The sequence below is a fragment of the Quercus lobata genome, chromosome 7, assembly GCF_001633185.2.
Source record: "Quercus lobata isolate SW786 chromosome 7, ValleyOak3.0 Primary Assembly, whole genome shotgun sequence".
Taxonomy (NCBI): domain Eukaryota; kingdom Viridiplantae; phylum Streptophyta; class Magnoliopsida; order Fagales; family Fagaceae; genus Quercus; species Quercus lobata.
This window is the reverse complement of record NC_044910.1, coordinates 26780780-26796314: the sequence shown is the minus strand read 5'-3', so window position 1 is coordinate 26796314 and position 15535 is coordinate 26780780. Positions and strand designations below refer to the sequence as shown.

The 15535-nt window shown below is 36.8% G+C and overlaps 2 protein-coding genes across 2 annotated transcripts; both read right to left on the bottom strand.

The window, feature by feature from the left end:
• Positions 1-1026: 1026 nt before the first annotated feature.
• Positions 1027-2295, bottom strand: LOC115951813. Its single transcript, XM_031068956.1, has 2 exons — positions 1462-2295; positions 1027-1377 (listed from the first exon to the last, which is right to left on the bottom strand). Exons 1-2 carry the CDS (start codon positions 2293-2295, stop codon positions 1027-1029), a joined length of 1185 nt encoding a protein of 394 aa, XP_030924816.1.
• A 1245-nt stretch (positions 2296-3540) lies between these two features.
• LOC115951812 lies at positions 3541-5134 on the bottom strand. Its single transcript, XM_031068955.1, has 2 exons — positions 4951-5134; positions 3541-4544 (listed from the first exon to the last, which is right to left on the bottom strand). Exons 1-2 carry the CDS (start codon positions 5132-5134, stop codon positions 3541-3543), a joined length of 1188 nt encoding a protein of 395 aa, XP_030924815.1.
• Between the last annotated feature and the right edge of the window lie 10401 nt (positions 5135-15535).

Below are 15535 nucleotides of genomic sequence, written 5' to 3'. Positions count from 1 at the left end.
ATGGCCGAGGGAGCTTTTGTCCGTCCATAGTTTCCAGATGGTAACTTCCTTGTCTAGAGTAGTGAATGACGCGGTAAGGCCCTTCCCACGTAGGGCCCAGTTTTCCTTGAGTAGGGTCTTTAGTTGCTGTAGTGATTTTGCGAAGGACGAGGTCCCCTATGTCCAGTCGCCTGAGTTTAACCCTCTTGTTGTAGTACTCGATCATTTTTTTTGATACTTTGTCATTCTACTAGATGCGTTATCTCTTACTTCATCCAGGCAGTCCAGGTTGAGCCGCAGTTCATCGTCATTGAGTCCTTCTCTGAAAGTTCCTCGTCTGATGCTTGTTACTCCAACCTCTACTCGGATTACTGCCTTTGTGCCATAGGTAAGCCTAAAGGGTGTCTCTCCTGTCGGGGTTCTGGCTGTGGTCCTGTAAGCCCACAGGACACTAGGTAGTTCTTCTGGCCAGGCACCTTTTGCTTCGTCCAGCTTGGTTTTGATAATCTTGAGCAGCATCCTGTTCGTCACTTCCGTCTGTCCGTTTGCCTGGGGATGTCCCGGGGATGAGAACTGATTCTTGATTCCAAGGTCTGAGCAGAATTCTCTGAAGCCTTGGCTGTCGAACTGCCTCCCATTATCAGATATGATCGTCAAGGGAATCTCGAACCTGCAGATTATGTTTTTCCACACAAAGCTCCGGATCCGAGCCTCAATGATCGTTGCTAGGGCCTCTGCTTCAACCCATTTTGTGAAATAGTCAATAGCAACTAGAAAGAATTTTACTTGACCTTTACCTTGGGGCAGAGGACCGACGATATCGATTCCCCATTGTGCGAATGGCCATGGGGAAGCTATAGTCGTCATTTTCTCTGCTGGAAGCCGTTGCACATTCCCGTATCGTTGGCATTTATTGCACCTTCTGACGATATTAGCAGCGTCCACTTGCATGGTTGGCCAAAAATACCCTGCTCTTATCACCTTGTTGACCAGGGATCTGGAGCCGGCATGGTCGCCACAGATTCCACCGTGTACTTCCTTCAGGATCTATTTGGCCTCTTCCTCGTCGACGCACTTCAAGTAAGGCATAGAGAAGCCTCTCTTGTATAAGACGTCATTCAGGATCGTGAATCTGGCTGCTCCCTTCTTGACCTTTCTGGCTTCTTTTGTGTTTTGAGGGAGGTGCCCGTCTTGGAGGAAAGACATTATGGGCGTCATCCAGGTGTCTGTGCTCTGGAGGGTGAACACTGCAACCTCTTCAATACTAGGGCGTTTATGGACCTCTATTGCCAAGTCCATGGTCATCCTCCCTTCTTCTGATGATGCTAGTTTTGACACTTCATCAGCCCCCATATTCCGGCTTCTTGGGATCTGTACGAACTCCACTGTATCGAACTCCTGAGTTAGTTGTCTCGTCAGTTTTAGGTATTTCTGCATCCTTTCTTTCTTTGCCTCGTACTCTCCCCTGATCTATCCGATTACCAGTTTTGAATCACTCTGGATCAACAAGTTTTTGGCATCAAGAGCTTTCCCAAGCCTCAGGCCCGTCAGTATTCCTTCATACTCGGCTTCATTATTCGTAGCTGGGAACTTTAGTTGGACCCCATATTTCATCACTTCTCCGTCGGGGGTGGTTATGACGACCCCTACTCCCCCCTTCTTTTTGACTGACGAACCATCTGTCTGTATTGTCCATTTATCAACCCCGTCAGGAATTCCATCTTCGTCTGGGAGAGTGAATTCAGCGATGAAGTCGGCCAGAGCTTGCGCCTTGATAGCAGTTCTTGGATGGTACTCGATGTCAAATTGACTAAGTTCAATTGCCCATTGGACCATTCTCCCTGCTGCTTCTGGTTTGTTCATTGATTTCTTGATTGGTTGATCCGTCATCACAAGGATAGGATTTGACTGGAAATATTGCCTGAGCTTGCGCGAGGCTACTATTAGTGCAAACGCAATCTTTTCGATTCTTGGGTATCTGAATTCAGCTCCTTGGAAGGCTTGGCTGATGTAGTAGACCGGGAGTTGCTTCTTGCCTTCTTCTCTAATAAAAGCTGCACTCACTGCCGAGGCTGACACCACCAAGTACAGGTATAGGTTTTCTCCTTCTTTGGACGGGTTTAGAAGAGGCGAGCTGCTCAGATATTGCTTCAGTTCTTGGAAAGCCGCTTCGCACTCGTCAGTCCAAGCAAAGGCCTGCTTCAAGGTCTTAAAGAAGGGCAGGCATTTGTCTGTGGCCCTAGAGACGAACCTGTTTAAAGCCGCTATCCTTCCGGTGAGTTTTTGAACTTCCTTGACTGTCCTGGGGGACGTCATGTTGATGATAGCTTGTACTTTTCCTGGGTTTGCTTCTATTCCTCTTTGGGACACCATGAATCCCAGGAATTTTCCCTAAGCAACCCCAAAGACACACTTACTTGGATTCAATCTCATCTGGTGTGCTTTGAGGGTTGTAAATGTCTCCCTCAGGTCGTCCAGGTGTGCGAGCTCTTCTTTGCTCTTGACGAGCATATCGTCCACGTACACTTCCATGTTCCTGCCAATTTGTTGGCTGAACATTTTGTTCACCAACCTCTGGTACGTAGCCCCGGCATTTTTCAGCCCAAATGGCATCACCCTGTAACAGTAGAGTCCTTGGCTTGTGATGAAGGCGGTCTTCTCTTGGTCTTCTTCAGCCATCCGTATCTGGTTGTATCCTGAGAAGGCGTCCATGAATGTCAGTAATTTGTGTCCGGCTGTGGAGTCCACGAGCTGGTTTATCCTGGGTAGGGGGAAGCTATCCTTTGGGCATGCCTTGTTCAGGTCGGTGAAGTCTACGCACATCCTCCACTTTCCGTTTGCTTTCTTCACCAGGACTACATTTGCCAGCCATTCAGGATAATACACCTCCCGGATGAACCCTGCCGTCAGGAGTTTGGTAACTTCCTCTGCAACTGCCTGGTCTCGTTCTGGAGCGAAAGTTCTTCGTCATTGCTGGACGGGTTTCCGTTCTGGGTCCACATTCAACTTATGCTGGATGACTTCTGGGGATATGCCCGGCATGTTCTCGTGACTCCATGCGAAGACGTCTAGATTCTCTTTAAGGAACTTTATAAGTTTTGTTCTCATCTCGGGGCTCAACGTCGTTCCTATCTTGGTCGTCTTGTTCGCCTCTCCTTCTACCAACTCCACCGTCTCCAGGGCCTCTATCCTGTCTTCTTCCTTCTCCTCAATCATCCAAGAATGGTTCTCCTTCCCAACCAGGACGACTTGGTAGCATTCTCTTGCCAGGACTTGATCTCCTTTCACTTCACCGACACCATTATCTGTTGGGAACTTTACCTTCAAACAGTAAGTTGACGTTGCCGCCTTCCACTTATTGAGAGTGGGTCTTCCAACGATGACATTGTAGGATGAGGGACAATCCACCACCAGGAAATCTACTTGCCGAGTCAACTGCATTGGGTAGGTCCCCGCCGTCACCGTCAATGTCACTATACCCCGGGGGTAGACCCTGTCTCCACTGAAGCTGACGAGTGGAGAATCAAAAGGGCGTAGTCTTTTTGGATCTAGTCTCAGCTATTAGAAGGCTGGGAGGTAGATGATGTCCGCAGAACTGCCATTATCGACGAGGATCCTTTCGGTATTGAACCCTTCTATATTTAACATTATGACCAAGGGATCGTTGTGGGGTTGCTTTACTCCCATGGCATCTCCCTCATTGAAAGACATGTCTTCGTATGTTCGTTGGTGCTTGGAAGGGGGTACGGTGTGGACGCTGTTAACTTGTCTCTGGTATGCCTTTTTGAGTGACTTAAATGACCCTCCTAAGAACGGCCCTCTTGTGATCATGTTGATCTCCCCGATCACTTTGTTTGGAGGATGGGACGGACGATCATCATCCCGGGAGAACGATTCGTGCAGGGTTTTGTCGTCGTTTCTGGACTTGCTATATTCTCCTTTCTTCACATATTTCTGTAACTTCCCTTTCCGTATTAACTCCTCTATCTGCTCCTTCAGGTCCCTGCAATCTTCGGTGTTGTGGCCGTGATCCTTGTGGAACCGGCAGTACTTGTTCTTGTCGCGAACATTAGGGGATAAGTGCAATGGTCTGAGCCATTTGAGATAATGCTCGTCCTTGATCTGCGTGAAAATCTTGTCAACAGGCATGACCAGAGGAGTAAATCTTACCGTCCGAGGATTTTTATCATCTTTCCTCTTATTCCCGTCGTTGTTCCGACGATCTGGTCGATCTCTCTTGAGCCCCCGACGATCGTCTTCCCTCCTTGCCTTGTAGCCTGGCTTTTCGGTATCCTTTATGGCAGCTAAAGCGTATTCAGCATTCATGTATTTATGTGCCTTCAGGAGCATTTCTGCCATCGTCTTTGGTGGATTCTTAGCGAGGGAGGCCACAAGATCTTTAGACCTCAGCCCTGCTTTGAAGGTCATCAGCTGCATCTTGTCATCGGCTTCGTCCACCTCCAAAGTCTCCCGGGTGAATCGTTTGACATATGACCTCAGAGTTTCCTTCTCTCCCTGCTTTACGGTAAGTAAGTAATCTACCGGCCTTTTTGGACGTTGCCCCCCTATGAAATGGCGTAAGAAGGCGCTGCTTAATTGCTCGAAGTTGTCTATGGACGAGGTCCGTCGTGAACCATTCTCTTGCAGCTCCTTTGAGAGTGGTTGGGAAGGAGCGACACAGTATCTCGTCAGGTGGTTGTTGAAGACCCAAAGTCGTCTTAAAGGTATTAAGATGATCCTGAGGGTCCTTGAGTCCGTCGAATGGCTCTAGTTGAGGTAAATGGAATTTTGACGGTATGGGGCATTCAAGCACCGTTGCGGTGAAGGGTGAATCCGTAGCCCTTACCATTTTGTCCACACTCCGGTCTGTTTTTTCTTTGATGGCGCTCCTTAGTTCGTCCATCTCTTTCCTCATTTCTCGAAGAAGATCTGAATTCTGTTCGTCCGGGGTAGCTAGCCTTTGGGGGGTACCTCTCCTGTGGCTATCCCCTTCTCCCTCCAAGTTACCCTTGGACCGGCTTTCGTCCTGTTGGGCCTGCTGAACCTGCTGGAGTCGTAGCTTCATCTCCTGGTTTTTTTTGGTAAGTTCTTCAATGGTGGCTGCAAGGGCTTGAACTTGCTGGGCCAAGGCTACTGAATCTGGGTTGGATTCCATCTGGATATAGAGAATTAATGGAAACTACGTTTTCGAATATGAATCTGAAAACTCGTCCCCACAGACGGGGCCAAACTGATGGAACACAAACTCATCAGTAGGAGTGGGCAGATGGAATCCCTTGTGGTGTGCGAAGGTTTGCTCGATGAGGGTCACCGGTGTGGTGCCTGCCACAACGTCTCCGATGCCAAAGTTAGGATAATGATCAAACAAAGTAAAGAATCAGAATGTACTCTCAAAGTGTCAGTGTATATCGTACCTTCTGTTGACTGTGTGAGAGCTTTATACCTGCGGCCTTAGGGGCTAGCCGTTGGGGTTGTTAATGCTTTCTCAAGTAACGCCCCTGGTCCAATAATGAGACTTTTAAGAGGCTCCCAACGGTCTGCTTGGTTGATTTCGTAACTGCTCAGGTCAATGATTGACTGCATTGAATGACTCCCTGCCTTCGTCAGTGATGATAGCTTTCTTCGTTGTTCCTGATGACTTCGTCAAGGATGCTTCTTTCGTCATTAATGTTATCTTCGTCCGTGGGATGTAGCATCGTCATTCCCATCAATATCCATCATCTAGAAAGTGAGATAATTGAGCAGAAAGAGGCAAGAGTTAGGGTCCAAGAGGCGCAAGCTAAGCAAGAAGAGGTGCAAAAGAATATCCTTAACTTTTTGGGGAGTAAGGGTTATGATGACACTATTACCTATGGGGGTGGTTCGTCTTCAAGCTATAAGACTTATTGTTTAGTCTTTTATCTTAGCAATTGAGCAACATTACATGGTGTGACTACTTTTAATGCATTATTTGAAACTAATTATATTACATTACACTTGAAAATGTATATTTGCTTTCTACAACTTATATATTAGGAGTTGTGATTTTAATTCATTGGTGTGGCTACTCTTGATGCATTGTTAGAAATGTTTCTTATAACATAGTTAATGTTTTTACTTTACGATTTTAATGTAGTATTGTTTTTATATTTATGCAGATTTCTTATTGGTGGCTTTTAGGGAATTTTCTTTTGGCACTACTTGAAGACACTTGAGGACATCTTCTTTTGGCCCTAATTATATTATGCTAAACTTTTTTTATTGTTATAAAACATCTTGTGTTATTGTATGTGTTGCAAACAATTTGTATGGACGGATTGAATTGGATACTTGTTTTATTTTTACTTGTGGAATGTATGGATTGTTTTCTTATAAATGTGTTATTCAAATGTGAAGTTTTAATAATGTAATGACAGGTTACAAGTTAATATCAAAGACAGAAAAAAAAAAAAAAATGAAAACAAAAAATTAGTTTTAGCGACGAATTTTTCCGTCACCAAATATAGCAAAAAATAAAATAAAAATTTCAGTGACAAAATATTTCGTCACTAAATGTAGTAGAATTTTTAAAAAAATAGTTTTAGTGACAAAAATTTCCATTGCTATATGTGCCTGAATTTTCTTAAAAAATAGTTTTAGTGACAAAATTTTTTGTCACTGTATGTACCCGAATTTTCTTAAAAAATAGTTTTAGTGACAAAATTTTTCGTCACTAAAAATGATTTAATAAAATAAAGTGTTTTTGGTGACGAAATATTTTTGTCACTGAATAGTGTTTTTAGCGAGGAAAACATTTCGATGAAATGCTTTCGTCACTAAAAGTTTTTTTTTTTTTTTTTAAATAATCGGACATTTAGTGAAGAAATTTTTCGTCACTAATACCTTTAGTGACGGGGTATTAGCGACAAAATGAATTTCATCACTGAAAATTAGATTTTGTCACTAAAAGTCCTAGGTGACAAAAAATTAGATATTTAGTGACAAAAATTTTCGTCGCTGAAAATACGTTTTGTTGTAGTGCGACACAATATGAACCCAACACATGAACATGAATAGTCACCCTTGCTTTAGACCTTATTCATATGGAGATGGGTTAGGTCAAAATAAAGCAAGGTATAAGGTGTTGATGCGATCTACTTTCAAGTTTCAAGTTTCAACTACTTTGCTAGCAGTTTGAAGTGGACAAGAATTTCAAACATGAAAACATAATTTTTTTTTTTTGGAGAGAGTTTTAACCTGTGGCGTCCACTTTTGATAATAGCTCTTTATTATCAGAAGACACCAATCAATTTTTGGTGTAGGTGGTGATTGAACCTCAGATTTTTTATTTAATCATCAGAAACATGAAAACATAATGGGTTGCTTAAAATTCGTGAGAGAAGGAGGTAGTAGTTTGTGAACTGGACCAACTGGTTTTTTTTTTTTTTTTTTTTTTTTTTTAGAGAGAATTTTTACCTATAGTGTCTGCTCCTGATAATAACTCATTATTATAAGACCAAGACAGACCAACTGGTTGTTTATACGAAGTTACAAGAAGTTAAGCATGATTTACGTTATAGGAAGAGAATGAAATTTCAATGAATAACTAAGTGGGGTTTAGGTATCTTAATAAGTGATGGAATAAGAAAAATTAAAAAAACTACCCACGTGGGGCGTTCAAATTATTCATAAAGACACCTTAATTAATCCGTTGACGAATACATGCTAGGCCCGGTTTGTGTTTATCCCAAAGATTTAGCAAGATTTCAATTCCTGTCATTTATCAACCACTAGTTGGCCCAACCCAACTTCATGATCAAATATAATAAATACTGGAAAAGATTATGGTTGTTGATTATTATATGGATTATGGACTAAAAATTATAATAATCATCATTATTCCAAATCAAAGCTGGCTAGCAACAACGAAAGCCATCACAGTGATGCCCCCATTTGGTGATTGGAAAGATGGAATGGAAAGGAAACAACTAGAAAATGAAATCTTCATTTTTCATAACTGGCTTGACATATTAACTAAAAATTCAATAATATTAATTAATTAATGTTATCCTTTTATTTCAAACATGAATACTCAAATGTTGAGAGGGACGCATGATGTTGATTAGATGTGCAACTGGACCTTAAACTTCAAGGGGTAATCATGCAATCCACCCACATAAATGCAAAGAAACAACTGGACATTGTCTATGAATTATGAAAGAATTTGGTGAAAATAGTATCAAATTTTAAGAAGTATTGAATATTGATGAATTTAATGGGTAAACACTCAAATGACTTAGTGAAGTACATTTTACAACTAATGTATATTGTTAACAATAAAAAAAAAAAAAATCAATTCCGAGTCTTCAATACTATTATTTTGACTTTTTAAATATGTATAGCGTATCACACATTCACACTACCAAATAAATCTCTCTCTCTCTCTCTCTCTCTCTCTCTCTCTCTCTCATATTTGTTAACTGAAAAAAAAAAAAAAAATCTAACTTATGTTCATGTGAAATTTTAATAGAAAAGAAAATGTTAAATACAAAAGGATTTCATGCATTTAACATAAAAATGCATAGTTACAAGAGAGGAATCCCTTGGAGTTGATCCCAAAATACTGCCTATAACGCCATGGGCCATACATATCACTTTTGTGTAACCACATTTCTCATCCCATCTACAAAATAAATGCTTGAAGTTTTTAATGTGAACAGCAAGATGCATTTACACCAAGAGCTCAAAGAAAGAAAGAAAGATACATTTACACCATTTATGTGCACACATTCTCTCGTATACTCTTCCATACCATGAAGCATAGATGCACTATAATAAAAAAATAAAATAAAAAGAAAAAAGAAAGTTGTAGTGGTATATAATTTTTTTTATAAAAATACAACTAAATTATTTATGTGGTTAAACGATTAAGCTTTTGAGACAATTTGTAATTTAATATGGTATCAAAGTAAGAGGTCATAAGTTCAATCATTATCTCTTCCACTTTACCTCTCATTTAAAATCCCATGTGTTGGATCTCACCTATTGAAATGGTAGTTTCGGTATGTCGTTATGTTAGGTAGGTTAAATGATTAAATTTATCATATCTCAATAGCTGAAACTTTTAAAACAATTAGTAATTTAACAAACCACATTTCTCATTTGATCTAACTATTTTAAAGTTTATAACATACTAACAAGATGCATTTAGAACATAATGTATCACGAATAAATTATGTGTGAATAAAAATAGTAAATACTAAAGAAAAGTAAAAATGAACCTTACTATTAATTTATAAGTTATATAATTTATAAGTAATGGGAACTAAATTCACAAATGAAGAACTAAGCAAGAGATCAAATCATAAACTAGTAATATTGGAAGTTTCTTGTATTCTCTTTGGTTAGGCCGATGAAGATTCTTACAAGTTAGGATTTACACTTCACACTCTCTTTTTCCTTCTATTTTTTATATTCTCATTTTTTTTATGGGAGAGGGGTCCTCTCTCTCTCTCTCGTCATTTGTGTGGTGGAAGGGTATGGAGAATGATATTTGTCCCATTAGATGTCTCATTTCTTTGAAAGGAGTAAGTGGGTGCATCACATATGGAAGAAAAACTCTGTTTTGATGGGTCATTCGGTACGTAATAAATGCGATATAGTCATTCAATGCGGAGGTGAAAGTTATTGGATTTAGACACTTCCACCCCTAGTTTTTCAACTATACTTCTCTATTGGTTCTCTGGTAATTGTTAGTCTTTCCTCGATCAGATCATATCCTTGGCAGTGGGCCGAGGATAAGGATGTCCTCGACCATGTACCTAAAGAAGGAACGAGACTTTTTTGTTGTCTTCGCCTTTTTCTTCCTCGATGTTTGGCTAGTTCCTTCTATAACTTCCTTGGGTTGGATCTGCTGCTTCCCCTTCTTCTTTTCTTACTCTTGTGGCTTTTGGACCCATGAGCCTCTTGTACTTATCCTATTCCCCACAAATACATAAATATTTTTTGGCTGGTTTCTAAAAAAAGGAAAAGAAAAAAAAGAAATGCATAAATACACTTAAAAAGAATAATATGTAACTGCTACATATGTAAAGTACATAGAGAAATAATGTTAGAGAATATCTCCCATTAATACTTGAGTTGTAAACTCATTAATGTAAAATGTAACGTAAACTCAAATTGTGTTCTTATTGGTTTGGGGTGTGTCATACACGAGCTGGCCCCGCAAATTATTTTTTGGAATACGGAAGTATTAGAACTTAGATGCCAACCTGGCCCTTGATGCTTTGAATGCAATGTATCACCCACAAAATCCCGAGCAATAAGAAAAATACAAAAATTTTCTGTGTCACTAAAAAACGTGGATCATGATCAGGACCCCACCAAAAAAGTAACGGACGGTCGAGATTGAATGGTCCAAACGAAAAACAGTCGGAGGTTTGAGGCTGTCTTATTATCTATCCAGTTTTATGATCAACTCCGCACGTTGTGACAGCTCACGCAATAGTAGGTGGTGGGACACATGTCGTCGAGGTTGTCCTAACCTGTTACGTGGAGACCAATCATGTTGCTCGGTCGTTCCACGTCATGAAACGACAGGGCAAGTGGGCTCACCTACCTGCGACCTCTACGTTCCCCACGTTCTCGAACAGTTCCTTCTGTTGTATTTCAATCATTGACTCATTCCTTAATTGACTCTCATGCCCTTGCTTATAATGCTAATCACTTCATTTTCTTAACCTACTCACCTTAATTTTTTTACTGATCATGATGAAAAGTGAAAACTTTGCTCAACCTAACATGTTAAAATGTTATCTAATTCCTGGAATATGTTGATGAACACAAAATTACTAAATTGTGATGTCATATATATCCGTGTTGTCTCTATTGGGATTAAATATATTGCATTAGGGGATTTGGAAGCTTAAAAGTGCTTCTTGAAAACCCAAAACACTATGGGTTAATGATTTAAAAAAAAAATTATAGATATGATAAAGCTTTATCTTATAGCATCCATTCTTGAATATTGTTTTTTATCATCAAATTAAAACACTAGTTGGTTTTTGGTGTGAGCGAGATCAAATCTCAAATTTTTTATTTGTTGACGAGATATTTTACCAGTTGAACTAATTGGAACATATAAGGTTATGATTTTTTTTTTTTTTTTTGAGGGTCTATAAGGTTATGATTTGATCAGCGAATCAAGCAATTATATTTCAAAATTAAATAAATAAAATAAAGTAAGCATAATAAATAACCATTTGATTTTAAAAAAAAATTATAAATTGACCCAAAAAATTTAAGCTATTTACAAAATGATGATATTTGACCAATATTCTAACACTTCTACCACTTTTCAAGTTCATGACCAATTATTTTTATATTATGATAAATTACCATTCCATCGCAAAAAATTAAGTTATTAAGAAATGATTAATTTAAATTATTTAACATTTACTCTAACAATAGTAACGCAATTAAGGTTAGTGAAAATCTCCAAAGCACACTCTTTTTTGATACATCCACAATTGTTATGGTGCTAAAAAATAGAGTCATGTGAATATGTGATTGTGATTGTTGAATGATGCTCTTTGACTGAAATTAGTGCACTCAATTTGGCTATTTTCATTCCCTCTAAGATTGGCCCATTTTACTGAGCTTGCTAATCTAAATGGAGTTATTTTGTAGTATTTCTTTTAGTCATGCGTGTAGGAAAAGCAACAATGTAGCCCATGTTTTAGCTAGTCGGGTCTGGTTAGAAGAAGCGCATGGTGGAATAATCAGTTATCTTGGCATAAAAAAAAAATTGGAGTCATGAATTGAAATGAATATCTGTTTTAATTGAAAATTATAATTAATCTCCTAGTTAAGTGAGTAGTGTGGCTATTAGCAAAAAAAAAAAAAAAAATGAAAAGAAGAGAGAGAGAGAAAAGGTGAGTAGTGTGGCTTGGTTTTTTTTTAATTCATACATTATACGGTCCATACACCATAAGAGATTCTCTTTCTTACCTCTCCTCAAAAAGGAGATTCTCTTTCTTACCCTTTTTTGGCTTATAAATTATAGGCGTAAACACTATTTTGGTCCCTATATTTTGGAGTTATAGTCAATTTGGTCTCTACATTTTAATAGCAGTCAACTTTGTTCCTATTATTTTGAAGTTGTAGTCAATTTGGTCCCTACCGTTAACTCATTAACGGAAAATACTTACGTAGCACACATCATGCACAGTAGGCACACTTAATGCCTACGTGGCCACTGAAAATAATTGTAATAAAATTATTCATCATTTAAAAAATTCCATGTTAGCGTTAAACAAAAAATCCAAAGCAGGAAAAAAAAAATTTTTTGAATGGATTATTTTATAAAGTTCCTTAGTTTTTCTTGGTAGCCAAACACAGAAACCCATGGGTTTTTGAAACACGGCTATAAACCCCTTTTTTTGTAGTGCCAAAAACACAAAAATCGAACACAATCCAAAAAATTCAAAATAACCAAATTTTGTTTCAACAAAATGAACTTGGCATTCGCGTACTAACTCGAACTTATCTTCTCCTCCTTAACCATTTGCAATATTAACACAATACAACAGACACAGATCTGTCTCAAAATTTGATAAAACTTGGATTCAAATAGATAATTACACAATAGTATACAACAATGCCTAATAGTAAGGAGGGTGAGAAAGTGGTCTTCTAAAAGCATAAGCCTTGATGGCTTTATACTCCTTGGCTTTCTTGGCTTCAACCCAAACAGGTACACAACGTGGCCCAATAAAACTGTAGAGTTTTTGAGCCATTGGATTCAACCCTAGCAAATAGCAACCACTGCCACCATTCTCTCGAGAGAAGTTTCTCAAGAGGAAAAAGATTACTTCTGCTAATGCCTTCGTTGACGTGGATTTGGTTATTATGAATTTTCTGGGTTGATTTTTGTCTTTCTAGATTGTTGTGTTTGACTGCCAAGAAAGAGCAAGAACAAACAATGACTCATTTTTCTTTTTCTTTTTCTTTTTGGCCTAATGTGGATTTTTTTTTTTGTTTTTAATTTTTTTTTTAATGTAGACATTACATTTTTAAATGATAAATAATTTTTTTATTATTATTTTAGTAGTCACGTAAGTGTTAAGTGTGCCAACTGTGCATGTCATGTGCCACATAAGCATTTTTCGTTAATGAGTTAAGGGTGGGGACTAAATTGACTGCAAGTTCAAAATAATATGGACTAAATTGATTGCTACTAAAATGTAGGGACCAAATTGACCGTAACTTCAAAATGTAAGGACCAAAATGGTATTTTTGCCTAAATTATAATTAAAAGTTGTTGTTTTCTTCATTATTTTGCAACATGATCAAACCTTTTCCATTTGGAATCTTCTCCAAATGTACACAGTTCATAGAAAACCCATATCTTTATCTTTTCGTCCTTGACAAATATGACAGTCCTAATCAAAATAAAGGTAAGGTTAAAATGTTAAATGATTTTAACAGAGCTTTGGACGGAATATCCTGCCTACAATCTCATACCCCAAAAACATAAATCATATATAATGAAGAAGCCCACACCGGAGACTCCTTTTTTTTTATTCAGCAAATATATAGATATATATATAAAACGATAAAGCAATGATAACAACAAAAAATTATGAACAGACTGAACAGTGATACTATAAATAAACTAGTTTGTTTATAAATAGTTTGGACCCAATTCAAGGATTAGTTCTTTTATGTACATTTATTAAGTAAATGAGTCAAGTTTAAGTCTAAAATTAAACTCAACTATCAAAAAAATCGAGCTCAAACATTCTATTATATTCATGAATGAACTCTTGAGTACTAGATTCAATTTAAATATGAGAATCAATTTAAGTATATATAGTATTAGTATATGTTTATTTGTACACATATATAAAATTATAATTTTGTAGACTTAAGATTGAATTATATAAGTTCGTAAAAAAATTAACAATTTTGTCCCTCCGTCGGTGAAGTTAGTTTGACTTTAGTGTCTTAAAAGATGGAATTGGCTTGATTTTGGTCCCTTAAATATATAATTGGTTTGATATGGTCCCTAAAAAATTAAGTGACTTAAGTGGTTAGTCATGTAAACAGAAAATTACATGAAAATTACACGGAGAGACCAAGTTGTTTTATATTTTAAATTCTAAGTACCAAATTCGAACTTTTAAATTTGAAGGATTAAAATTGAAGTTAGATAAAAGTTTTAGGAACAAAAACTGTAATTTAATATTTGATTTGTCAACCAGTGATTTCAAAAGTTGCACTTTATCCAAGGGATTTTAATTTCTTTAAAAAGTTAGCTCAAAATAATTTTTTTAATCAAATATTTAAATCACATTCTTTAAAAATTAAACACACACAAAAGTATATAATCTTATTATTATTATTATTAATAAAATGATTTTCGGTTTGAGTTTCATCATTTTGTGTAATAAAATATCCCCATACAAATTCTTAAACTCTCTAAATCATCACTATCTTTTAGTTAGATAATTTTAAATTTAAAAACACAAACTAGTTAAAAGAGTAATTTACTATTTTAAAAAAAGATCTCAAATTTTTATTAACTCTCACGTAGGGAAAAATCCTAAAAACTATGACACTATCTTTATCTCACTTTAATTTAAACATTATTTCACTAAACTGAAAAAAAAGGTCTCATTGCATGTACAAATCATGTGTGATGAGGTTAATCCATACTATTTATAAGAAGATTCTCCTTTTTAGATTAGGTTTTTATGTGGTTCAAAAATATCCATAAACCTTACGTTTAACAGGGAAAAAACTTGAGGACAACCAGGTAAAAATATATCTCCAACTCCACTTAAAATGCCTACAAAATAGGACACTCTCCTACTAATTCATATCTTCAAAACAAACTTATCCAAAATTTAAAAAATAAAAAAGGAAAATTATGACACTAAACTAAAAAAAGCCACATCCCATGCAAAGCACGTGTGATGAGGCTAGTATATATATTAAATTTATACACTAAAAACAAATATCATCATACTTTAGTTTAGTTGGATAAGCATAAATTTTAAAATGACAAATTGGAAAATTGAATTCAACCATATATGGGTAAAATATTATTAACCAAATATTTTTTTTTTTTTTTTTAATAGTTATCTTTAAAAATTCTCTATGACTATGTTTTCCTCTAAAATCTTTACATTTTTAAGTCAGATCTATTTGACAATATCATAAGAGATTTTTCCCCCATTTTTCCTAAAAAAATTCTACATTTACAAGCAAGAAAAATAATAATTCCAATTCATTTTACTATATATATATAGGATAGGATTTGAAACATGATTTTTTTTCCTTAATAAATAGTTAGCTAAAAAAATACTTATAAAAAGTCACATATTTAATTAACATTCTTTGAAACATAATGATAATCACACCCAAAAAAAACACCTTATTATGATAGAATATATTAAATATATAAACTAAAACCAAGTACCATTAGTGGGTTCCAGTTAGCTCAACTGGTAAAGTCTCTAATGATTGTATAAGAGATTTGGGGTTCAATCTCCGTCTACACAAAAAACTGATTGGTGTCTTGGTTTGATGATAA

Coding starts and splice junctions, on each gene's coding strand:
- LOC115951813 (XM_031068956.1), bottom strand. CDS start 2,295: ATGACGTCCCCCAGGACAGTCAAGGAAGTTCAAAAACTCACCGGAAGG. Junction 1,378..1,461: donor TCCAGAGTGATTCAAAACTG/GTAATCGGATAG, acceptor CAACTAACTCAG/GAGTTCGATACAGTGGAGTT.
- LOC115951812 (XM_031068955.1), bottom strand. CDS start 5,134: ATGGAATCCAACCCAGATTCAGTAGCCTTGGCCCAGCAAGTTCAAGCC. Junction 4,545..4,950: donor AGGGGATAGCCACAGGAGAG/GTACCCCCCAAA, acceptor GCCATTTCATAG/GGGGGCAACGTCCAAAAAGG.